This window comes from Pholcus phalangioides, unplaced genomic scaffold (genome assembly GCF_987345545.1).
Source record: "Pholcus phalangioides strain wild (caught in Gottingen) unplaced genomic scaffold, Ppha-v1.0 ptg000010l_1, whole genome shotgun sequence".
Lineage (NCBI taxonomy): Eukaryota > Metazoa > Arthropoda > Arachnida > Araneae > Pholcidae > Pholcus > Pholcus phalangioides.
Window position 1 is genome coordinate 11624032 of NW_028301603.1, and position 25282 is coordinate 11649313.

The window sequence follows — 25282 nt, forward strand, 5'->3', positions numbered from 1 at the left end:
GTGTATATATATATCTTTAGATACTGTATTTCGTAAAAAAATTATACATTTTTTGTGGAAAACCTTCGCGTGCCACAGTTAGTACCACGGCGTGGCGCATGTTCGCCACTACCGTCATAATCGAATAATTTTCATACCAACTTGTTTTTTTTTATTTTCGAATTCAAAGAACTGACATCTTTAAAATTTCTGAGAAGGCTGAATTTTCTTGAACCCGCTTATAACGAACAAATTTTTTTTTGTCCCGTTGAAGAAGTCATTATATTTCCAGATTGGATATAGCGAGGAGGAAACTTTTGGTCGCGTTCGTTTTATATCGGGGGGGTTCGCTTCGCTCATCAAATCGGATTTCACAAACCAAATATTTGAACGTTCAATATAATGAACGAAATTTTTACTTCCTTCATATAGGCTGTTTTCTTATCAGATCAGATAAAACGAATAGAGCTTTTTGTCTCGTCACATAGAAAGTATTCTTATCGGATCGGATATAACGAACGAAACTTTCGATTAGATGTCAATTCGATAAGATGTTTTCTTTTTATCTCGTATATAACGAACAAAACTTTTCACATCCGTCACTTAGGATATAACACTATAAAATCTTCTATCAAGCGGGGAACCTAAAAATTGTCTTTTTAGGTTGCAGAGAGGATCTTATCCGTTACAAGCGGGACGGTCTGTATTTGAGAATGTTTCCGTTTCATTCGTTCATTGATTTGCGCGAAGGAAAACCGGGACAAATAGGCTTCCCGAAAACCTTTTGCGGGTACGATCTGTGAACCAATCAATCTACAACAATCTTAATCTTATCTCAATCTTTATCGTGCAATCCGTTATAGTTATCTTTAGCCTTCAATCTGCAAACCAATCCGTAAACATTTTTTCCCTGTCCAATCCGTCAACGTTACCTTTAGCCAAGATTCCGCGAACCAATCCGCAAACGGATTATTTACAATCTTAAAATATGTTACTCGCTTCAAATTTAAATCAGTAAACGTTATCTTTAGCGAACGCATGTTAACGTAAATAAAAACGTATCCCGTTATAACGAACTCCAAGAGACGGGAGAAATCACTTCGTTACAAAGAAATTTCGTTATAAAGGAATTCCAGGTATTTTCATTGTTCCTGTGTAAACTTCTGTGGGAATTAGAAAAGTGTTCATTAAAAATAGATTATTTTTTTTCGCTATAACGGTAGTTGAAAATCACACGACAATCTATCCTTTGTTTCCAATACAGTCGAATCCCGTTTTAACGAACTCCAAGAGACCGGAGAAATCGCTTCGTTACAACGAAAAATTTCGCTATAAAGGAATTCCAGGTGTGTTAGTATCGTTATTACGTAAACTTATCTGCGACTTTGGAAAAGATTTCGCGTTAAAACGAGATTTTCGCTATATAACGGTATTCGTTAAAACGGGATTCGACTGCATTTTTTTATTATGGCTCTGCGTAGGTAGACACTTTTGGACATCATCTATAACGCCTACCTCATATTTTGATAGCAATAGGAACGTTGAAGTCGTTATTTAACGAGTTTGTGTTTTTCTTTAGCGAAGTGCTTTGGTAGAAAAGAAAAAGAAAGGAAAGAACGTTTCTGTTTCCTTACTCTCGTTCGCAAACGTGAACTGAATGGAAGACAATTGAATATTTACATCGATGTCGTAATTTCCAAAGAACAAGAATGGATGTCAAGTGCAGAGACGCGACCTGCACACACGTACAACTTTGCGAAATCTCTTCTCTAAAACAGCAAGGATATTGAAAGAAGAAGAAGCAAATATTTACCTGTCCTCGCACGCAACGTAACGTAACAATGACGTAACGCATATATAACGCCCTTCCTGATATTATTATTTTTTGCGAGTTGACATTTCCTGTGTTTTAAATTATTCCAACAAAGGGTCGTTCGGAATGACGCAGGATGTTTCGATTTCATTTTGCGGTTTCCGATATTCGTTTGTAAACGCTTGATTCGAAAAGTTGAGAACGCGCTGATGGTGGCGTAACGACACCACTTGTAACATCGCCAATTATGGCAGGAAAATTACCTGAAGTTGCCCGTTATGGGGAAAAACTATTGTCTAAGACAGGTAATTTTGTCAATTGCAACTGAAGAAACTCACCTGAGGCAAGTAGAGCCAACAAGTGCAGCCAAGAATATTGTCGGAAACATTGTTAATGTTAATATACAGGGTGGGTGATTCTATTGTAACTGTAATATAAATTGTTAACATCGGGGACAATGAATGGTGTTCCCTGAGGTAGGATGTAATTTTTTTTTTTTTCAATTGAGAAAATAAATGCTCCCTCCGGGAAACCCCCATATGACGAATCACATTCGCCGGATCGGGGTAAGTAACTTATATACGGGACAACCAGCAACTTTCAGCTCCCCCCCCCCCAAATGTTTTCTTCAGGTCGGCGCCTCTGCCTGGTCCAACAGTCACTCGCGCATATATTTGCCCTTTTCCTGATGTAAAGAAGCAGCGGCGGCATAGTATGATGGCTACAAGGTGATCCAGCCCGGTCCACTATTCCCCGGCGAATACTTCCTTCCGGAACGCTCTCCAAGTTAAACAATACGCCAACGTACGTGTTGTGATTGTTGGCGTTCTTCGACCAATGTGTGGCAAGATGGATTGGAAGATCGGGAAGGAAGGGGGGGGGGGGTGGTAGCCCAAGTCGATCAGATACTCGCCTAAAGTTCGATACCCTGTTCGTCCTTGTCAGAAAACTTTCCTGACACAGGGTTATAACAGAAACGGCGACATTTCCACAAAAAAAAAAAATGCTACCGCAGGGAGTCCCCCATCGAGGGGTTAGCGCACCAACTTCTCGATGAGTATCAAAGAAAACTAGCCTGCCGTTCAGAATCGGCAATAAATTGTAGGTCCCGGTGAACTATAGATGGCCTCTTAATAGATCGGATTTTTAGTCCCATTGCTTAGGATAGATAGATAGATCCCGTTTCAACTTTTTCCGGATCGGATATGAAGAATGAAATTCCTGGTCCTATCACACATGGCCGGCATTCATGCTAGAACCCCTACGGAAAGATGTTTCTTAATCATATCCGATACTACTAACGAAACTTTTGATCCCGTCACATGATATGTCTCTTTTCAGATCGGATATAACAAACAATATTTCCATATCCGTTACATAAGACGCTTGCTCTCTTATTAGATCTGATAATAACCATCCGAAATATTTTCTTCTCGTTACTATAAGATGCTCTTTTATCGGATCTAATATAACGTACGATTCCATCATATAGGATTTTTCGTTACCAGATCGGATATAACGAAAGAAACTTTTGGCCCCATCCAATGAAATGTCATTATTTCCATTTTTTTTTTTACCGGATATAACGAATGAAACTTTTTTGTTCCATCACATAGAACGGTCTCTTATCACATCCCATATAACGAATGGAATTTCTTGGCCCCGTCATAAAGGATGTTCTTTTATCAGATCGGATATGATGAACCAAAACTTTTTGTCCCGTCGCATAGGAAGTTCTCTTATAAGATTGGATATAACGAAAAAATTTTTTTTGTCCTGTCAACCCTTATATTATGGCAGGTATACCGAACGAAACGTTTGTCCCCTTTCTATAGGGTGTTCCCCTTTTTTGTATCAGATATAATGAACGAAATTTTTAGTTTTGCCACATAGAACGTTCTCTTCTTCTCGGATCACATATAACGAACGAAACTTTCGGTCTTATGCGACATAGAATTTTTCCTTAGGGACCGTTCAAGTATTACGTCATCATCGATGGGGGGCGGGGGGTGTTTCCGATTTGCTAGCTTTTGATGACAAGGGGGGGGAGGGGGGGTTTGGATTATGCTTACGTCATCAACCACCCTTTATGAAAATATGAGTTAGGATTCAGAGGGGCAGAGCTGATGACGAAATTTTGCTGACAAGAGGGAGAGGGGGTCAGCGTTTTGCTGACAAGGGGGTGGAGGGGGTCAAAAATGGCTAACAATTTGCTTACGTAATACTTGAACGACCCCTTGATTGGATATAATGAACGAAAATTTTAGTCTCACGACGTAGGATTTTTCCCTATAAGATCGGATATAACGAACGACGTTTTCAGTCCATTACATAGGATGTTCTCTTATCAGATCGAATGCAACGAACGGAATTCGTGGTTCCTTCACATAGGACGTTTTCTTATAAGATTAGATGTAACGAACAATACTTTCAGTCCCTCGGAGTTCGCTGTAACGGGGGTTTAACCGCATAACAAATGAAAGCGTGGGCCGCTAGAGCTGCAATGGTTAAAGAACCCGACACAGTGCCGTCGCCACAAGCAAAACGGCCAAATGAAAGCGATTTTTTTTTCTTTTCCCACGGATTCGATTACCAGAGTTCTCGTATCCTATAACCACGGATACGATTATCATCAAGAGTGTAAAAAAAGCGGGGCAATAACCCGATAACTGATAACAATAATAATTCATTATCTTACACAAGATGTCGTTGTACATACTCAATGAGCTTCGAATCCATAAAAGAAAACCGGTCGCCACACCTTCTATCAGAACCAGATGAATAATCTCTACAAAAATAAATAAATAATAACATTAAGAAAAAAATAGTATTATCATCATTATTATTATCATCATCATCATCATTACTATTGCAGCTCCATCTGGTTTTCTTGAGGATGTGTTTTCTACTTCGTTAGGAATCCAAACAATAAAGGAAACATTAGTACCACGTAATGTTCTTCCCGAAATAGTATTTTCTCTTTCGTATAAATAGTATTATCATTGGTAAGAGAACATTTTCGTTTTGGGTTATTTGATAACATCCACCGGTCAGTTATCTTTCTTTTTTTGGTTATTTAGGCTGTAATTTGAATTTTATGGTTGGTATGAGAACCAATATGTGTATTTGCGTACATCGTTATGCTGTCGACTTACGTCCTTTCTCCGCTTCGGATAACATGCATCTGCCAAAATTTCATTTTTTTTTTCCTCCTGGTTATATATAATGATGATAATAATAACAGTAATAGATTTTATGATGATAATTTTTTTTTAAGCAAACATGATTTACTGGGCGTGACACCCATGGTAAGAAACGCGTATCGAACTAACAGTTCTGTTAACCAACTTCTCTCGCTTCAAATGCGTGGCAATGCATAGGGATCAGCAGACGAGTAAAAATGCACGGGATACTTGCATAAACTGGGGGGGGGGCGGCGGGAATTTCTCGTGTATGCTTAGAAATGCCTTGTACCAGTTGACCAGAAAGGCGTACCAGTGAAAATGCGTAGGAATCCTGCGTACCAATGGAAAAAAAAAAACGTGCCAAACCTGCATACACTAGTAGACAGGGGCAAGATGCTCGTCTACCACCACCAACCAAGGTTGTTGTCGCCGGGGGAAGTACATAGATTTAAAGATATTCCCCCCCCCCCAACGAACTTGAGGCGACCACCGGTAGATGGCGCTTTCATTTCCAACCCAACTCGTTAATGGCAGTAAATTGCAATATAGTGATACGGCCGGATTTAGAGTTTGGTGAAGTAGTACTTGTAGAGAGGCTCGCGTATTCTTAGAAATGCGTTGGAATCGTGCGTACCAGTAACAATGCGTAGGAATCCTGCGTACCAGTAAGAATGCGTTGGAATCCTGCGTACCAGTAACAATGCGTAGGAATCCTGCGTACCAGTAAGAATGCGTTGGAATCCTCCGTACCGATAGAAAAGCGCATGCCACCTGCATACTGGTAGAGTGGCTCACGTATTCTTAGAAATGCTTAAGACATGCTTTGTGTACCCTGGAAATTCATAGGACGCTACGTATCGGCAGAAAGACGCACATCCCTATTTCTGGGTCGGGGTGGGTGGGGGGGGCACCGAGTTCATCACCCTTAGACATGCGCGAGAGGCTTTCATACAACTAGACACATACACGAAGCTTACCCATCCCTTCAAGTGCTTTACAGATTTGCGTACCACTAAAGAAACAATGAGCTGTAGGTGAGCGTATCTGTTGAAATGCTTAAAAGGCATATGAGAGAGACTGATAAATAATGCGTGAGTGAGCTTGTCTGCTGATATGCATAACAAGCTTGCGTACCAAGTACCACTAGAGCAAAAAATTTGTAAGAAGCATGTACAACAAGAATGAACATAGAAAGCGTGCGTACACCCTAAATTACATCACAGAGTTTATTTCTCTCACAAATGCTGAGGAGGCTTGCTTACCTATAGATATGCGCGTACGGAGCTTACCCATCCCTTGAAATACGTAGCAGGGGTTATCACTAGGAAAAAGAATTGCGTGGTGGGTGTGCGTACCTGTTGAAATGAGCGGGAGGCTTACGTACCACTAAGAATGGGCGTTGACTTTGCGTATTCCTAGAAACGCGTACGAACTCGTGAACCTTGAATACGAAGCTCGATATACAGCTTGTTGTACAATTATTGTGCCCGAACTAATGTTTTGCCTTTTGTTTTTGTTACTTTTTACATTTTTTTAGCCAGTGCTTAGTATTTTTTAGTGCCCACCAGGGGTTACGCTAGCGCTAGTCTAGAAAATGATCGGAGACGGATGAAATTTTAGCTTCATATGTATGAATGATTGATGAATTAATTGGATTCATTTCTTCTAATTGTCGTATAGGTGACGTCGATCCAGTGAAGATGAAGATCGTGCAGCAGACTCAGTTCGCCCCGTTACCCGAAGCGCTGTGTAAAGTCGTGTACGACCTGAACGTCGAAGGTATCGTTGCCAATATGACCATAATTGGACGTCGGTTGAAAGTCACTTTCCCGGAGATAAGCCTACCGAGCGAAAATGTTCTGTACCAGACGTTAGGTATGGAGGAATTTTTTATTACATATCATTAATTTGTATCGTTATTATACATAATCAGATAAATACTAAGTAATTAGACTAGGGTTGACGGAACAAAAACAAACCATTAGAAAGGCTGGTGTTTTATCTGATACATCCATAGAGACAGTGGCGTAATATCTAACGAAGACTGGGACGACCTCTGTGAATCTTCCTGTTGATTATGGTTCGGAGAATACGTGCTGTCTTCATCATCTTCAAAGAGGATGTTGGTCGCCGAATTTAATCGCACAGGGACAAATCTGGGCAGTATGGTTGAACACACACGTTAGTTTTTTAGTCATAGAAACATATATATCCTTCATAGCTACTGCCTGGTTGATTGGACGCATTATCTTAAAAGAGGTTGCGTCTGGGACGCAGAGAGAGAGAGAGAGATCAATAGGCATTTCGGAATGCGCCAACGAAAGTTGCAGCGACAATTTGTCTGCCTGGAGCCAAATTAACCACTTTACGATCAAAGGACGTAATATTGCGTCCAAACGCCAGCGGCCGAGCCCCGCTACACTTTTCCGGCCCGGCGTGGCCGGCTCTCTCCAGCGTGGTCCAACCCCTCCGGGTAAATGGCTTACATCCCACCAGGGACAGAACCTGGACTGCGTCTGGTCTTTCACTTTCAGTGGGCCGAATTCAAACAAGTTCGCTCTGTTTTCTTTCCTCTCTCCTGATCATTCCGAAGCTTTGTTTACACTTCTTTTTTTCCTTTTGGTTTTTTTGTACTCCCTGACAGTGATTTTATTTTCCTCACTATGTGTGATGTATCTTTCTTATAAGAGTGAAAGAGAACAGGTAGGGTGAGGGTGAAAAGAAATCTAACTTCGTACATTCTTATCACCTATTTTATGCTCTGTCTTGCGCTTTTATTAGTGTTTTTTTCTTCCCTTTTTCTAACGTGTGGTTAGGTTAGGACAAGGTTGCTATATTTATTGCCGATTTTCGTCAAATAGGGAGCATTCAAAATTCTTGCCGATTCGCTTGTAAGCGAACGGGTTAACACGTACTATCCCTTGCAGTTTGGGATCCTGCTCAGCGTGGCATGTCTGGAAACGGCTTCATTTGTATAATACATGGTCGAGCTCGCGGAACTTGTGTCGGAGTCGGAAGGAAATGTTTCGCTGGAGCTCTCTCTCTGATACAAAAAAAAAACGGGGATGTGGAGGAGAGCGGATGTTTAGGGTTGGCAGACGTCTGTATACACGGCCCACAAGGACATATGCACGGCGGCCTCGGAACGTTGCTTCGGGAGGTGGGTGGGGGGGGGGGAGTCATGTGGCCTGAGAGTTCTGGGTTCTAGTGCCTGTATTTAATGAACTTTCAATTAAAATTTAAAAAAAATTAAATTTTTGAGTGTTTTTTTTCCCCATTGTACTATGATTATGTTGTCGTGGGGGGTAGCCCCCTCCACAAAGTCACTTGCCATGGCTCAGAAACATCACCATCTTTTTCACCGAACACGGGCCGTTCCCAGCCTATCTGGCAAGATTCAAAATAGTAGCCTCTGCCTCTGCGAAAGAGAGGGGAAACAATTTTCATTTCATCTCAGAGTGTCTGTCCCAAGACCAAAGAGTTCCATTTTAAATTACCAGACCGGGACAAGCTGACACTCTGGAAACGACGCATCGTCAGAAGTCCGATGAATGCAAATCGCGTAATAAAACTTGTGAAACATCTTGAAACATACAAAACAGAATTCAGGCGTCCAGTTAACCGGACTGGCGATTCCAACGACTCCGAATATACCGCTTTAGAACCAAGACCAAAAATTCCCAGCCTGCATCCCATGGTCACAAAACTCGGGAGTAAAGAAAGGTCAATCCAGGGCAGCCCCTTCCTCCCTCGGAGATACCCTGTACGTCCCAATTTCAGCATCCAGATGTAAATGTACATTGCCAGTCAGTGTAAATTAGCGTGTGTTTAATCTTATTTTCTTTGGTACATATATTTTATTATTTTTCCTCCTGTGGTAATCCTGTATGCATGATAATCCTAGGATTGTATCGTGCTCAGTGTTTTCTGGTGGATTGTTTCCATAGAATGTATATAATTCATTTGTGTTGAGTGAATAGAAGATGCTCTCGGACACGACCCAGCCTCCTAGGAGGTGAAGAGAGGAATTTGTCTTGCACAACAGCTCTGGGCGTGAGCGGTCATCGATCAATTAATCAATCAATCAATCAATCCACGAAGCTGAAGTTTTATCACTACTCACAAGCTTTAAGCTAACGTTGTCATGTCTGCCAGTGTGTGTGTGTATACGGGGTGATTATAAAAAAACTATCCCGACATATGGGCCCCTAACTATCATACCATTCAAAGAAACTGAATGAAATTTTGGCATAAGGTATTTTGAGGTATGCGCTCAAGAATGATATGGAAAACAACAGTGTCACTCTAACAGTTACGGTTGCAGTGAGAAAATTTCGAAAATATCAAATGGCAACACCAAGTTTTTTGTATTGGAATGCGATCCCCATACTGAAAAACCCTAAATAGTGTTGGAATGGCACCTGTAGCACGAAAATGCCCGGAGCTAGGCAAGGAAAAAGGACTTTGCCGTGCACCAGAGCATTAATGTTCGTTTCATTCGTCACACCGTTTCTTCGATCCCAGCCTGATTAGTCCTCCACAAGGTCATGTGGAAAATTTGTGAAACACAATAAAATGCTTTATTTTATGCTGCTTCTCTGTCCTTATTGGTTGTCCTCACTTTTAGCCTATCTACCGCCGGTGATTTTCATGCTACAGTTGCCGTTCGAACGCTATTTAGGGTTTTTCACAATGGAGATCGCATTCCAATACAAAAAACTTGGTGTTGCCATTTGATATTTTCGAAATTTTCTCACTGTAACCGTAACTGTTAGAGTGACACTGTTGTTTTCCATATCATTCTTGAGCGCATTCCTCAAAATACCTTATGCCAAAATTTCATTCAGTTTCTGTGAATGGTATGATAGTTAGGGGGCCCATATGTCGGGATAGTTTTTTTATAATCACCCTGTATATTTAACACAAAGTTTTATAAAGTTTAGGAAATCAAAGAATTCCCTAAATCGCATCATACCATTTCTAAAGGCCTCATCATTAGGAAACCGTACTGAATATAAATTTTAATATTATAGCCAATCATATCAATAGACTTCACGATGCATGTGCGAGACCGTTTTGTGCCCTTTGAAAAATTGGCCGAGGAGTTGTGTGATGAGAAGCCAAAATTATGAAACTCCTCGAGCGAAGTAAACACCAAAAACCCAGTGGTGAAATGCAGCAGAAACAATAAAAACCACTTTACGATCAAGGACGTAATATTGCGTTCAAACGTTTGTGGAATAATCTCAAACAAGCCCTCCCTCTCTCTCGCTTTTATTTCCTCTATCTTCATCATCACGAAGCTTCGTTATAACCCTACGAAGTTGTTCTTTTGACCTTCCTCTTTTATTTCTATACAATTATTAGTGACTTTCTTTTCCTCCCCACCACATATGATGTATCCTATAAGAGCAGAAGGGAACAGGTTGGGTGAGAGTGGAAAGAGAAGTCTACTTCGCGTACCTACTCTTTCTTTTATCTCTATCTTCTCTCTCTCATCTGTACTTATCTGTACTTATCTATTATAATGTTTTCCTTGATTTGTTTTTCTTTCTGTTTTTCTTTCCTTCAATTTCTTTCCCTTTCCTCTGGCGTGCAGTTAGGTTAGGACAAGTTTACCATATTTATCACCCATTCGTCAAAGAGATATCATCCGAATTCCTCACCAACACCTTGTAAGCGAAGGGGTGTCACAATGTTTTGTAGGATTCTTCAATTTCACATCTTTTTGACCCCTAACTATTCATGAAACGATGACAAAAAAAGTTTACAGTTTCAACAACAACAAGTCCTCAAATCTTGATGAAGTTTCTGTGTGAAGGTTTTAAACAGCTGGCTGGCTGATGCGAAGATATATTTAGGAAAAGAGGGAAAATTCAACTGTGACCTTGTGGGGGAATCGAACCCACGTCCTCTCATTTGCCGGGTGAGCGCCTTAGGCTATGAAGGCAACGAATCTCTCAATCTTTCCTTGGAGCTCGTGTGCACTGAACGGGACCGTACATTGACGGTCGGACTTAACTCAGGCCAAAGCTAACAATTGTCGATACTGCCGCCAGATGGTGACTTATCCGAGGATGATGTCATTCTCATCCTCATATAAGTCATCATCTTGTAAGGAAAACTGTCATCTGTAGGTTTATTGTGTACTAGCTGTTACTTCACTCGCGTGAATTTGGTAATCTGAAAATTGCTCGGCGATGACTCGTTCATATAGCATTTGACCCTCCCCCCCCCCCTCCTGCATTCCCAGAAGTCTCGTCTCGGCGTGTCCCTATATTATAAAATACAATCCTGACAAAATTTCATATTTATAGCTTCAGCGGTTTCGGCTCGGCGATGAATAATCAGTCAGTCAGGACGTGCTATTTTTACAGGTATAGATGAAGAGCTGAAATAACTTAAAAAATTGAATTTCGATAACATTACCAAAGATTTTGCTAATACAGTCGAATCCCGTTTTAACGAATACCGTTATTGCAAAAATCTCGTTTTAACGAACGCTTTTCTAGTCCCCCTAGATAAGTTTTCATCGGAACAATGCAAAAACCTGGAATTCCTTTATGACGAAATTCCGTTATAACGAAGTGATTTCTCCGTTCTCTTGGAGTTCGGGATTCAACTGTATGAGAGTATGAAAAAACATTTATAGTTCTAAATTGTATATTACATTTTGCATTCAAAATAGTGCATATCCTTTCTTTTGACGTGTTCACAAACAACTGCAACATGTATTGTATTTGCTGACGTACTAAAGTTCTTCGCCCTTAGTCGATAGCAACCCCCACTCCCAAAACTTCTTTTGCCCAGGGCCCCAATCCAAGTCTTGCCCTCCAGGAATTCGTGGTAGGTGTTCATACCCCGTGAAATACACCGAAAGCTTGCGTACTCCGAGACATTCATCAAAATCTAGCGTACTCCCTTGTACATTACGTCATACCGGAAGATTGCTCTTTTTCATTGCTTTACTCTTTTCGCCATCGTTACTTGTTTTTCCGCGTAACCCCAGCCCCCTCCCGCCCCGAATGGCCCAGGCCCGTCATTTGGGTGAGGCCGTTGCCCCCCTGGCTTTTGAAAATACACTAAAAATGGTGTATATATACATACATTGAGTACATGTGCTTTGCCCCCCCCCCGGGAAAAGTTGGAATGACGGCCCTGGAATGGCCCGTCACGTACCGCAGATTGGGCATCAGTGGTATAAAGCGATTGGATGTATCCATCCCATCAATTATTGAGTGATTGTACGCTAACTGCATTGCCTATTTACTCCTTTTTTTTCTCTCTTTACGGTAACAGGGTCGCTCATCAAGGAGAGGAAGCTCTACCACACGGGAAACGGTTACTCGGTCGTGACTCCCGAAACCTTCCGCTTACTCGCCATCTCACCGCCAATAGAGCGCCAAATGCTCCTGACGAACGAAGAAGCCATCGTCAAGCTGCACGGGACCTCGTTCATGGAGGGTCGCTCGGCGTGCACCCAGACCAACCAGCAGAGGGACTCGAACCTCGTTTCTTGGTCCTCGGCGGAAAGGATCCTCTCTCCGACGAAGGCCACCACGACGGGAAAGCTCAAGAGGTGCCATTCTCTAAAGTTGCTGAGGGGCAAGGACAAGGACAAACTGTCCCGGACGAATTCCTTCAAGGCCTCGAAAGCTTGTCCGGTCGTCCCTTCGTCCGACGTCAAGAATGACCTGGAGAACGTGGAGCCGAGCAAAAGTAAGACTATCGCCAATTATTCATCGTTCGAAATTAATGGCGCCAACTATATGCATCGTTAGTGAATTGAATCTGATTCGCTGTATATTCCATTCGCAGAAGAGAAACAGCCGTCCATGTTCAGCAAGCTGTTCCGGCGTGGACGTCTGGCCGAGAAGAAAAATCCAAAGTGTTCCTCGACGTCGTCCCAGTTCCCTCCGAGAGACAGATCCGATCCCGATTACGTCTATTACAACTCGAGGGCGACCCAGACTCTGGAGGATGAGGATCCGCTGCCACCGAGAAGTTTCAAAGTAAGGTTTCATTTTTCTTATACCACGAATATCCCTCCCGAATGTCAGCTTCAGTGTTTTATACGCTATTACAGTCGGATCCCGTTATAACGAACGCCAAGAGACCGGAGAAATCACTTCGTTTTAACGAGATTTCCCTTTAAAGGAGTTCCAGGTTTCTGAATTGTACCTATGTGAAATTATCTGGGCGCGGATTAGAAAAGTGTTCGTTAAAACGAGATTTTTTTTCGCTATAACGGTATTTGACGGGATTCCACTGTTTTTCAAGGCAAGGGTTCCCAACCTTTTGGTGGGGTGCTGGCCACTTCACTGAGCCCATGACTGAAAACGGCCCGGGTTGTAAATAAATTTGGGTTTCCACGAGGCCAATCAAATAACTAATATGTAGGCTGACCATATTTCCTTGAGCGAAATACGGGAAATTGCGATTCGAAATACGGGACATCGCCAATTATCGCCAAAAAGGACGCCAAAACCGAACAAAGATGCCAAATATTGCTGAAGTTACGAAAAAAATCACAATCGCGGGAAATGAAGCATTACTGCAAATTGCCGTGGATTAAAATGAATTCCACGAAGAAAAACTTTCACCAAGACAAATGTGGGAGATTAATATTCTCATTTATAGTTGTAATTATCATAACATAATTTATAAGTTGAATAATAATTTCAATCTTTGACTTCAATAAAGAATAAATATTCAAGTAGGCTTCGTGTAAAATACGGGAAAAACCGGGAAGGCCAAAAAAACAGAAAAATACCGGGAAATACGGGACGTATGGTCACGCTACTAATATGTAATCAAAGAATGTGAAATACCTAGCTCAGTGAGGACTTTCTTTCCCATCCATCCATCATTCAAGGTTTCGACGTTTTCAAATGCGAATGCCTTATTAATGAACTCCACGAAGCGAATGCGGAAGTGTTCGCATGGATACAGTAAAACCTCGCAACAACGGCCACTAACGTCACCACGAAAACATCGCCGTTATCGGGAGAACGGCCGTTTAAATTCTGAAAGGAAAAAACAAAAACCAATTAAAATTGGCGATCCATATACAAGAAAGTAAAATGATAATATCTATTCCGTAATTGATTATGATAATTATATAGTTGATTCCATTGAAATATATGATTGTATTGATAATATATTAATGATCGATTAATCGATCTATACGACGCTAGCTGCAGCTGAAATTTATTCTTGCAGTGCTGAGGTAGAACATAGCAGGAACGTCTTTGCGAAAGAAATTGATATGTGTACCAGCAACGCGAAATAGTTATTTTGTTTCCCACCTGCGATCAACTAGATCGGCGTTTCCTCAACCATTTCCATCCCGTGGCCCCCCCTTTGGACCATATTTTCTTTCTGTGGGCCCCCACCCCCCACCTCTCATCTGAGAGTTTTTCTGCTTATTGAATTGAAGTCAGAAACTAAATTTATAATGAACAGAATTTGATGAATTCGGTCGATCTCTGGAACCCCGGGCCTAACACGGATTCACTTTTCAAGAACTTTTTCTCGACGTGAGGTTCTATACATGACGTTCTCCTCAACACCATGTCTCCTCAGGCAGAGTGATGTTCAGGGCCCCCCACCCCCCATACTTAGCTGGGTAACAGCTTACATATTTATATTTCAATCGGAAAGTATAGCACCAGATCTCGTCACGTAGGGTCTAACCACTGCTCGTAAGTCCTCTATAGACCTTCCTCTAGGTAGTACATGGCCCCCACATCCTGAAGCAGGGCCCCCAGGCTGGGATCTTTTACGCCCCCCCCCCCCCGGCCAGACTTTCACGGGGCCCCTTTATGATGAATTTATAGCGTGGAAAAACAAAAAAAAAAGATTAAAATCACACCGGGCCCCAGGGCTGGAACCTTGTCAGCCCACCCCTTGTGGGGGGCCATGCTAGTAGACATCTACAGACCGCCCTCCTTCCAACGTCCTGCCTCACTTTATAGAGTCCGGGGGTGGGGGGGGGTGGCGGCTAAACCGTTTAGTAGTGTTCACTCATCGCGTCAAATGTGTTGCCCTTGAATCATTTGCTTGACTCCCGCACTTAATGCGGATACATACTCTTTGGATTGACAGTCGAATCCCGTTATAACGAACTCCGAGAGACCGAAGAAATCACTTCGTTATAACGAAATTTCGCTATAAAGGAATTCCAGGTTATATAAAAATGTCCCTACGTAAACTTCTCTGGGTGGGGGGATTAGAAAAGTGTTCGTTGAAACGAGATTTTCGATATAACGGTATTCGTTAAAACGGGATTCGACTGCATTAACATATAATGGTATTTTCTTCTATGCCCCCATTGGTTGCATTTTTCAAGTTTTATAAAATATAACTTTCACAAAACTTGTATAGTGTAATACTGGCCTTAGGAGGGAGGGAGGAGCAAAGCTGAATAAATTTTTTGCTGACGCGGGGAGGGGGGGTGTCAAAAATGGCTAAAAATCTGCTGACGTAATACTTGAATGCCCCCCTTCCCCCACAACCGATTAAGCAGGACCGACTGTGTTTTTAATCTCGGTTCTCAACCGGTGCTCCGCGGAGCCCTTGTGGCTCCTTGTGGCACTCTCCAGGGGCTCTGCGGCTGCTCAAAGAAAATAAAAAAAAGCAGTAACTTTGATGAATAATTAAGAAATGAGCCCACGGGGGCTCTCCGCCATGGAACGTTTTACAAGAAAAGGGCCCCCGCGAGTCGCGAAAGGTTGAGAACCGCTGTCGTAGCGACGCTCACGACGGTCCTAGCCGAACCAACCCTTCGTGCAGTGGATTGCCGCAATGTAAAGGTCTCGTCGGTGTAAAAATTGTTAGAAATTTCTGCAACGTCAAATGGCAACGCAACGCAAGCGATGACGTCGACAATATTCCCAGTCTTATCAATATAGTCGAGAAAAACACCACGTATACTTCCCGTTCGTTATCCTTACTCTCCGGGCTGCATTGTGTCTGCATAAATTGGCATTTTATTCAGTGTCGGGAGGGTGTATTGTACTCGATAAGCATTCCGTATATCCTCCAAAGCTTCCGGTTATTTATCGTTTCCGTTATTCGGTGGAAAACTAATTAGAAAATATAAAGAGGACATGAATCACACACACACGGCGGCACACATCAAAGGCAAAATACAGAAATTACTCTCTCTCTCTCTCTGTGATAATTTCGTTTCGAGAAATCATCGCCGGTAACGAGGATAAGATAATTCCAAAAGGAGAGATAACGTTATGGTATTTCGGAAAAAGTTTCGGCATCCACAGGTCGCTCTAACAGCTCAATGAAAGAAGCCATCCCCTAATGAAATCCGATGCAAACGGAAATGAGGATTCCTTTCTTTTCGGGGTCCCGATAAGATTGAAACGATAAGCACAATGGAGGTAATAATATTGGTAATTGCTTCTTCTTTCGATTCGTATCGGTGGTTTGTGGGTTAATTGCCGCCGTGAGAAACGTCTTGTTGTTGGACGCGGGCTTTTGTGTGCTCGCCTTTCGTTTCCGCATTTAATTCATCCCTTTTCATTACGGGCCGGACATTTTCTTGATGATGATGATGGAAAGATCGTTCGTTCATTCTTCTATGCGATTGAATCGGCCGATAACGTGTGGGGAGAGAGAAACCGCTTTGAATCGACTTTCTTAAGGCTAATAAGTTTTCCGCTCGGAAAAAGTTCTGGAATGTTTTGATACCAGTTTCAAAAAAGAAGTTCAAAATGTTTACCAGAAAATTTCATGCGTGATGTTCTCCGATAGGTGGCGCGAATTTTCAAGGTAAACAAACAGAAATTTCATGCTTCTTTTCCGACCGTCAGAAACGAGAAGGTATCCGACACCTACTTTTATATGTATCTACTTTCAACATATATAAAAGGATTTCTGGGATATTGATTGCAAAAGTCCAGATAGTACACTCATTTCCATAAAAATTTGCGCACCAAGAAATAATTGTGGGATCGAAACGAAAGTTGGCCTGAAGGTACATGTCGGGCAGATATGCAAATGATTAGAAATGCAGCGTGATTGCGTAATGCCACTAGAGGGCGTTGAACTTCGTTCTCCTTGGAGTATAAAACAGGTAAGCAGAGCTTGCTGGAGTGTATTTAGTCGTTTGCAAAGGAAATGCTGAGGTAGACATGCCGTTACGCCGCCGTCGAAGACCATATGAGCAGTTGTCAGAGTTCGATAGGGGAAGAATCATCGGGATGATGGAAGCTGGGTGAGTAGCTCGTCAACTAGGCCGTTCTGATTTTACTGTGAGGAGGTGTTGGGACCAGTGGACAGAAGAGACGTCATTTACACGGCGACCAGGTTCAGGACGTCGTCGAGAAGACCGTCATATCATCCGAAACGCACGCGTAGAGCCAACTGCCTCATTGGCCGCTATCCAGACAGAGGCAGCAGCTTCACTACGGGCCCCTGTGTCTTCCCGAACCATCGCAAGGCGCCTGGCTGAAGGACATCTGGTTTCGCGGCGCCCATTACGTGTGCTGCCAATGACACCCACCCACCAACGCCTCCGTTTGGAGTGGTGTCGAGCACGACGGGATTGGACTGCAACGGAATGAAACCAGGTCGTCTTCAGCGACGAATCGAGATTCAACTTGAGCAGTGATGACAATCGTGTTCGTGTGTGGAGGCCCCCGTGGTGAACGCTTCAATCCTGCCTTCGCTTTACAGCGACACACCGCTGCCACAGCTGGTGTCATGGTATGGGGTGCCATTGCTTACGATACACGGTCACCCCTAATATTGATCCATGGCATAATGACAGCCCAGCGGTACGTCCATAACATCCTTCAGCCACATGTGTTGCCACTCATGGCAGGGCTCCCAGGAGCCATTTTTCAACAAGACAATGCTAGGCCACACGCAGCAAGGATGTCACAAGACTGCCTCCGCCACATTACCACCCTTCCCTGGCTTGTTCTATCCCCAGATTTTTCACCAATCGAGCATATCTGGGATCACTTGGGACGGCAAGTTGGACACCCTACGAGGTTGGTCGAACTAGAGGCGCATTTACAGCAACTGTGGAACGAGATGTCTCAGGACATCATACGGAACTTGTATGCCTCAATGCCCGCTCGTATCGCATCGTGCATTCGCGCTAGAGGGGGTCCAACAGAGTACTAAAACTTCTGTTCATCTGTACTTTTTTCTGCAATAAATGATCCTTTTTCTTGCATTTTCTAATCACTTACTTATATCAACGTAGTACTTACATGTGTAAAATTTCGTTTCATTTTGACGACTTCTTCCGGGTGCGCAAATTTTTATGGCGATGAGTGTATTATAATATACTTACCGGATTAGGCCTAAATGTAAAAGAAAACATAGCTTGAAGAATCGTCTTGAGCCTTATCTAATTCAACTGACATTGCTCGTCCAATATTCATATTACTGAACACGTGCATACTGCAATTGCGAGTATGAATCGTATAAATAACTCAAGTTCTCAAAACGTTGATCATTCGTTACCTCCCCATTCATAAGGAGGAGGCAATGCTGCGGGGCTGCTTAAGCTTGGGGGGGGGCGAAGGGTCCCCCACAAAGGCGGTGCTGTCAAGGATCCAGTTAAGGATGATTCTCGTCCTTTCTTGGTTTTTCAAGCTATAATTTCACAATAGAGGGACTCTCGCGAAAGTTTTATCCCAGGGACTCAAATTTCTTTTTGAGAAATACATTGCGACCCACTCTTTAAGCCAGGCCTCGGCAACCTCACCGAGTGACCCGTTTCATAATTTCAAATGACCCCCCCCTACTTGAGTTCCGTAAATAATACCCGAAACGCCTTTTTAATACACACATTTTGGTTGATTTTGAGCAGCAGCCAAAAATTGGTTGCCGACCCCTGCTCTAAGCAACATATGCTAAAAAAACCCTTGGCCCACGAACCAATTGTGGACCGGGGGGAGTTATCTGATGTGGCCTGCCCCCAGGGTCGTCGGAAGTGTTTCGAACCTGTGGGTGCCCGTCGTAAGATTCATGTAGAAAATTTCGATTTTTGAATAAATTCTGTGGGTGCTCGGGCACCCTTGGCTCCGACGCCACTGCCTGCCCCCCCCCCCAAACCTAATTTTGTAAAAGTGAACTAAGCGGCTCATTTACGGACCACGTAAGTGACCCGTGACACAGTTCCAGAACGCTCAAGCCATTCCTTGTCACATTTAGATATCTCTTGAGTGACACAGTTTTAGAGCACTTAAGCTGCCCCTAGTGCAGTTCTACATCACTCAAGCTCGCTCGCTCTCTCTCTCCCCGCGGCATAATTGCAAATCACTTGAGTGACGCGCGGTACAGTTCCAGAGCACTTGGATCCGCGAAACATTTAGTGTTCACCAAACTGGCGGAAGGTTTTTCTCGTTTGTGGTGCACCGAGGGAATTTTTCATACAGGGTGCTTGATGACACGTAAGCGCCATCCTAATGCCCCTTGTCAGTCAGAGTCATCTTTAAGGGGCGGCAGGTAACTTTGAGCCGTCCAGAAGGAAGGGAATTCTTAGCGTCAAACTGAAACGGTATATCATAAGAAATTACTTCACCTAAAAATCAATTCATATAAATTAGTTTCTTAAATATTACAACATGTAAAAAAAAAAGCACTAAAACGTTCGAGAAAATGAAAGTACAGGTCACCTTTATCGTCACTGTGTCAACAAAATCACTAAAACAAACCACATTGAGAGATATTTTGCAGTAGATGGCACTAAAAAAAATTATCCCTGAAAGTAAGGGGAAAGAGAACAGTATAATTAGGCTGACCATATTTCCTCGAGAGGAATACGGGACATCGGGATTCCAAATAAGGGAAAATACGGGACTTCGCCAATTATCGCCAAAACCAAACAAAGTTGCCAAATATTGTAGAAATTACGGAAAGATCACAATGGCGGGAAATGATGCATTACTGCAAATTGCAGTGGATTAAAATGTATTCCACGGAAAAAAAAAAACGTTTACCAAGGCAAATGTGGGAGATTAATATCCCATATATAGTTGCCACTATCATAAAATAATTTGAGTTGAAAAATAATTTAAATCTTCGACTTTAATAAAGAATAAAAATTCAAGTAGGCTTCGTGTGAAATACGGGAAAAACCGGGACACTTTTGCCAAAAAGTCGGGACGGCCAAAAAAAGAGAAAATACCGGAACTGTCCCGGTAAATACGGGACGTATAGTCACCCTAAGTATAATCAGCTTTTCCGTTAGTTCAGAGGCGGCTTAAGCGAGGGTGCAATGCAAGGGGTGCGGTAGGTTGTTAGGGGGCGGCAGCTCGGACTTCCGTTGGACACGAAAATTGTTTAAAAAAATTTCTAACAGTAAAAATTTCACATGAAAGTCACGTTGACGACGTAGGTGTTGAGGTAACTTCAGAAGAAAAAGGGACAGGGGCCCCCTGGGACAGCGTTACCAGAAATAAAAATGCTCTCTTACCACAAGAGGCGAACGGTAATTATTTTTCCCGAAGTCAAATAATAACGCAAAGGAAATTATTCGTCTTCTCACTTGCCCGGTCCCAGAAACGCATTCGAAATAAATTTCTTTACGAAAATCGCCTCGTTATACAGTCGAATCCCGTCGCCGCTGTGGTGGTCGAGTGGTTATAGTGACGGACCCCACAGTGGTGGTCGGCTGAAGTTGGTTTTCTGTGGTTCCCAACTTCAAGGCGCGAATGCGAGTCGATCTCCCCGTTAAAAAAAAAAAGAAGTCCCGCCACAGAGAGCAACAGGCCTACGACGTTACAAATATTCAATCATTACACTTCACTCACAATTTGAAGTATAGATGGCAGCACTGAAATATCAGACACAAAACTAGCTATACACTCAGACTGTTAGGTGCACTTTGTTCCAGACTCTGCCACGAAGCTGGGCTGGAAGAGATCTCGGCAACGGGATAAGTCCGGTGGCAGAGACCCTGGCGTTCATTCATTCAGTCGAATCCCGTCATACCGAGAGACCTGAGAAATCACTTCGTTATAAAGGAATTCCAGTTTTTTTTGCATTGTTCCTATGTAAACGTATCTGGGGGGGGGGGGAGATTAGAAACGTTTTCGTTAAAACGAGATTTTCGCTATATCGGTATTCGTTAAAACGGGATTCGACTGTACATCAACTTTACAGGATAAGTAAGTGTAAGTAATGGTGGCTCTGTGTGTGCTGTTCTGTGAATTATCTGGTGCAATCAGGGCCGCAACTAGAGGAGGGGAGGGAGCAGGCGGGTCTCGTGTCCCGGGCGCTGGACATGAGGGGGCGCAAATTTCCTTTTGAAACCTCTCCTTCAACATTACAAGGGTGCGCCAAAATGTGCGCTTTCCCCTGGTGACCAAGCATCTAGTTGCGGCCCTGGGTGTAATCAAAAATGGTAAAATAACGAGAGAGAGGAAAAAGAACACGGCAGCTCAACATTTTCTTCAAAAGCGGGACGTGTGGTCAAGCACATTTTCTAGGCTGAGAATTGTGTGCGGCTTTCTCCTAAAGGACAAAATAGGTTTATCCCAAGGTCTCTTACGATACAGCTCCGTTAGCCTCCCGCCAGGGTCGTCTTCAGGGGCGGCACGTAAGACTTTGCACCCGGGCGGTTGATAAGCCCGAGCCGCCCCTGGCTTAGTTTACGCTGCTTATTATTCCCACCTCCGAATTTCCAATTCTTATATCTCGACGAATATTGCTACGGCCATCCTACACTTAGGAACGTGGAGTTTTTTGTTTTTGTTGACCTCAGAAGAGACTGGGCAACAACTTTACCATTGGGACCACTTTCTTGTCCAGTTTCTATAGATACTCCTGTGTGTGCCCCTGCCGGTGACACGGCAAATGTCTATGCGGTATTCCAGTCCGTGCCACACTCGTGATAGAATATCTCCTGTTGACGAGTCCAACACGTCACTTTTCCACTGCTTCAGTTGCTGTAATAAGTCTTGAGGGAAGTGGAGGCGCGAACACTTTGTCTTCAACGATTAATGCTGGAATTATCGCTTTCATTTATTTTGGAACTGAAATTATCGCTTTCATTAAAACTAGGATTTTGTTTTTCATTAATTCACCTCTTTCATCAATGCTGAATTATCTCCTTCATTAGTTCTGGAATCGTCTTTCACTAATGCTGTAATTAGCACTTTCATTAATTTTGGAATTATCACTTTTTTTTTTCATCAATGCTGAAATTATCTCTTTCATTAATTCTAGAATTTTTCTTTCATTAATTCTAGAATTTTTCTTTCATTAATTCTGGAATTATCTTTCATTAGTTTGGAATTTTTTTTATTAATTTGGAATTATTTTTTATTAATTGTGGAATTATTTTTTATTAATTGTGGAATTATCCCTTTCATTAATTTTGGAATTATCACTTTCATCAATGCTGAAATTATCCCTTTAATTAATTTTCGAATTATCCCTTTCATTAATTTTCGAATTATCCCTTTAATTAATTTTCGAATTATCCCTTTAATTAATTTTCGAATTATCCCCTTCATTAATTTTCGAATTATCCCTTTCATTAATTTTCGAATTATCCCTTTCATTAATTTTCGAATTATCCCTTTCATTAATTTTCGAATTATCTTTCATTTATGCTCGAATTATCTTTCATTAATGCTGGAACTTTCTCTTTCGTTTATTTTGGAATTATCTCATCGATGCTGAAATAATTTCTTTCATTTTATTGTTTTAAAAACTCCTATTTACGCCATAAGAAAATAACGAGGGATCATGTGTGTTTTTTCACCGAGTCACGTGATCTCCCGACGAACGATGTTGCGGACGACGTTCTCAGCGCTGCCAAGGCGGAGACCGCTGACGTCATACTCCCTGCAGTCCTGTGTGGGTCGAACGCATTGCCAGTTGCATTCGCCTCTTCAAGCTATTTCAAAATATTGCATGTATGGGACATAAACACTCACAGGCAAAATATCATTAGAAACAGTGCATCATGGGAAATTTTGATTAAAGGATCATTTGCATGATTCTACTCCTCTGTTGTGCATCTTTTGTATCATAGAGGGTTTTTTCCATCGTGTATTCCTCGTGCTTTTCTCTTTGTTACGAAGGTCGCATCATTACATATAATATAGAGAGAAATTCTTATTTTTTTTAATCTCTCCTTCGAGAAATTTCTTATGATGCATATAATGCGATTCGGCCTCCATTTTGTGTTTTTTCTGAATACATATTTGTTTTGGAAAAGATAACAAAAATGTTTTTTTCCCTTCTCGTTTGATGTTCCGTTATTAACCTCGTTCTTAGATACATCTGTAACATAAGAATTTCGAAATATATACATTTTTTTTTTCATTATGGAAATATTACAGAACGTGATTGTTTGTACATTTTCGAGAACGTTCTTTCATCCATTTGCAAAAAATTTCGCGAACGAACTGAAAATAACGATGAGAAATTCGTGGAGAAGCGTTCCAATGTTCTGCTTTGCGTAGCTAAGTTCATCGTGTACGTACTTGGAAAGTGAATATACGCATTAGAATTGCGAATTAGAATCGAAAGTTGGTGGGGAATTTAAATAAGTTTAATTTCTGTAAGAACGTAAATTGGTTTCAAATGAAAATTCAAACGTAACTGAACTCTAATAAATACACTGCTGGCCACCGTAAATGCAACACCCTGAAGGAAGCATGCAAATAATATGAAATTTACAACATGCATTAGCGGAGGTGAGATATGCAAATGATTAGAATTTCAGCGCAGACGCACATCACGCGCGCCTGTGGCGCCACTTCAAAGCGCTATTTAAGGCTTGGAGATTTCGACGATTTGAAGTACGGCAATTGTGTTTTTCTTGTGTTTTTTTCAAAAAAGCGATCATCTTTTGATCAAGTATCCGAGTTCGACAGAGGAAGGATAGTGGCCTACCGAGATTGTGGATTATCTTTCAGGGAAATCGGTATTCGTGTTGGACGAAACCAAACAACTGTAATGCGGATATGTGATCGTTGGATGCAGGAGGGTACGACGGACCGACGTGTTCGATCGCATCCACCTCAGTGCACCACTTCACGTGATGACAGGCGTATTGTGCGTATGGCAGTGACGGATCGCTCAGCCACATTACGAACCATTTCACAGCACATTCTGTCTGTACCGCATCATCCAGTGTCTGCGCGTACCATTCGACACCATTTACAGCAGAGTGGTCTGTCCGCAAGACGTCCATTGCTTCGTCTACTCTTGACGCAGAACCACAGACGTCTCCGCCGCCAATGGTGCGATGAAAGAAGGATGTGGACGGCGCAATGGAATGAAATTGTCTTTACTGACGAGTCACGCTTCTGTCTGCAACACCACGATGGTCGGATTCGAGTCTGGAGACACCGTGGAGAGAGGATGCTGAACAGCTGCGTTATGCACCGCCACACTGGTCCTGCACCGGGTATTATGGTATGGGGCGGTATTGGATATCACTCTCGCACTCCTCTAGTACGCATTGCCGGCACTTTAAAAAGCCAGCGCTACATCTCCGAGGTGTTGGAGCCAGTTGTCCTTCCTTACCTTCAGGGCTTGCCCACAGCCATATTTCAACAGGATAATGCGCGACCACACGTGGCACGCATTGTCCAAAGGTTCTTCGTCAATCGCCAGATTGAATTGCTTCCCTGGCCAGCTCGCTCTCCGGATCTTTCGCCGATAGAAAACATGTGGTCCATGGTTGCTCAACGATTGACCCAGATTACATCCCCAGCTGCCACACCAGATCAACTTTGGCAACGCGTGGAAGCTGCTTGGTCTGCTGTACCCCAAGAACACATCCAAAGTCTCTCTGAATCAATGCCGAGGCGTGTGGCAGCGGTGATCTCCAACAATGGCGGCTACTCTGGCTACTGATTTTGGCAGGAACCACACTTCACAGAAGTCTATAAATTTTATCATTTGATGCTTGGTCAACATGTTATCTACAAAATAAATATTGTTGCGATATCTCTTGTCTTTCTTGGTGTTGCAATTTGGGTGGCCAGCAGTGTACTTATTCAGTTAAAGTTTCAAGGAAGACGGTTTTAACCGAAATTAAAGATCACGTCATTAATTGAAATTCAAATGAGGATCCTTCAATACAATTAAAATGATATTTTAATGTCCCGCGTAGTCTTCGTGAATACGGGACATTATTCACGAATAATTACATACGTAAATTTTCTGCTTCGCGAATTCGATTACATTTCTTTTTTTCTCAAAATGGAGCAATTCAGTTCTCCACTGTAATTGTTAAGAGTTTTTAATTTCCAGTTTTAAAATTGGAAATTTCGAATGTATTTTAGAAACTCGATTCATTTTT

The 25282-nt window shown here is 42.4% G+C and overlaps 1 protein-coding gene across 2 annotated transcripts in view; it reads left to right on the forward strand.

Annotated features, from left to right (window-relative positions):
• Positions 1 to 25282, forward strand: part of LOC149080923 (uncharacterized) — a 180592-nt gene that overhangs the window by 148428 nt on the left and 6882 nt on the right. The window contains exons 1-4 of one of the 2 annotated variants that reach the window (XM_089237617.1): positions 4719 to 4797; positions 6658 to 6852; positions 12277 to 12696; positions 12796 to 12989. In XM_089237617.1, coding sequence (XP_089093743.1) covers positions 6678 to 6852; positions 12277 to 12696; positions 12796 to 12989 — 789 coding nt within the window. In that variant the 5' untranslated portion in view covers positions 4719 to 4797; positions 6658 to 6677. Of the gene's footprint in view, positions 1 to 4718; positions 4798 to 6657; positions 6853 to 12276; positions 12697 to 12795; positions 12990 to 25282 lie in introns of those variants that run through there. The other variant, XM_089237616.1, reaches the window with a different exon arrangement.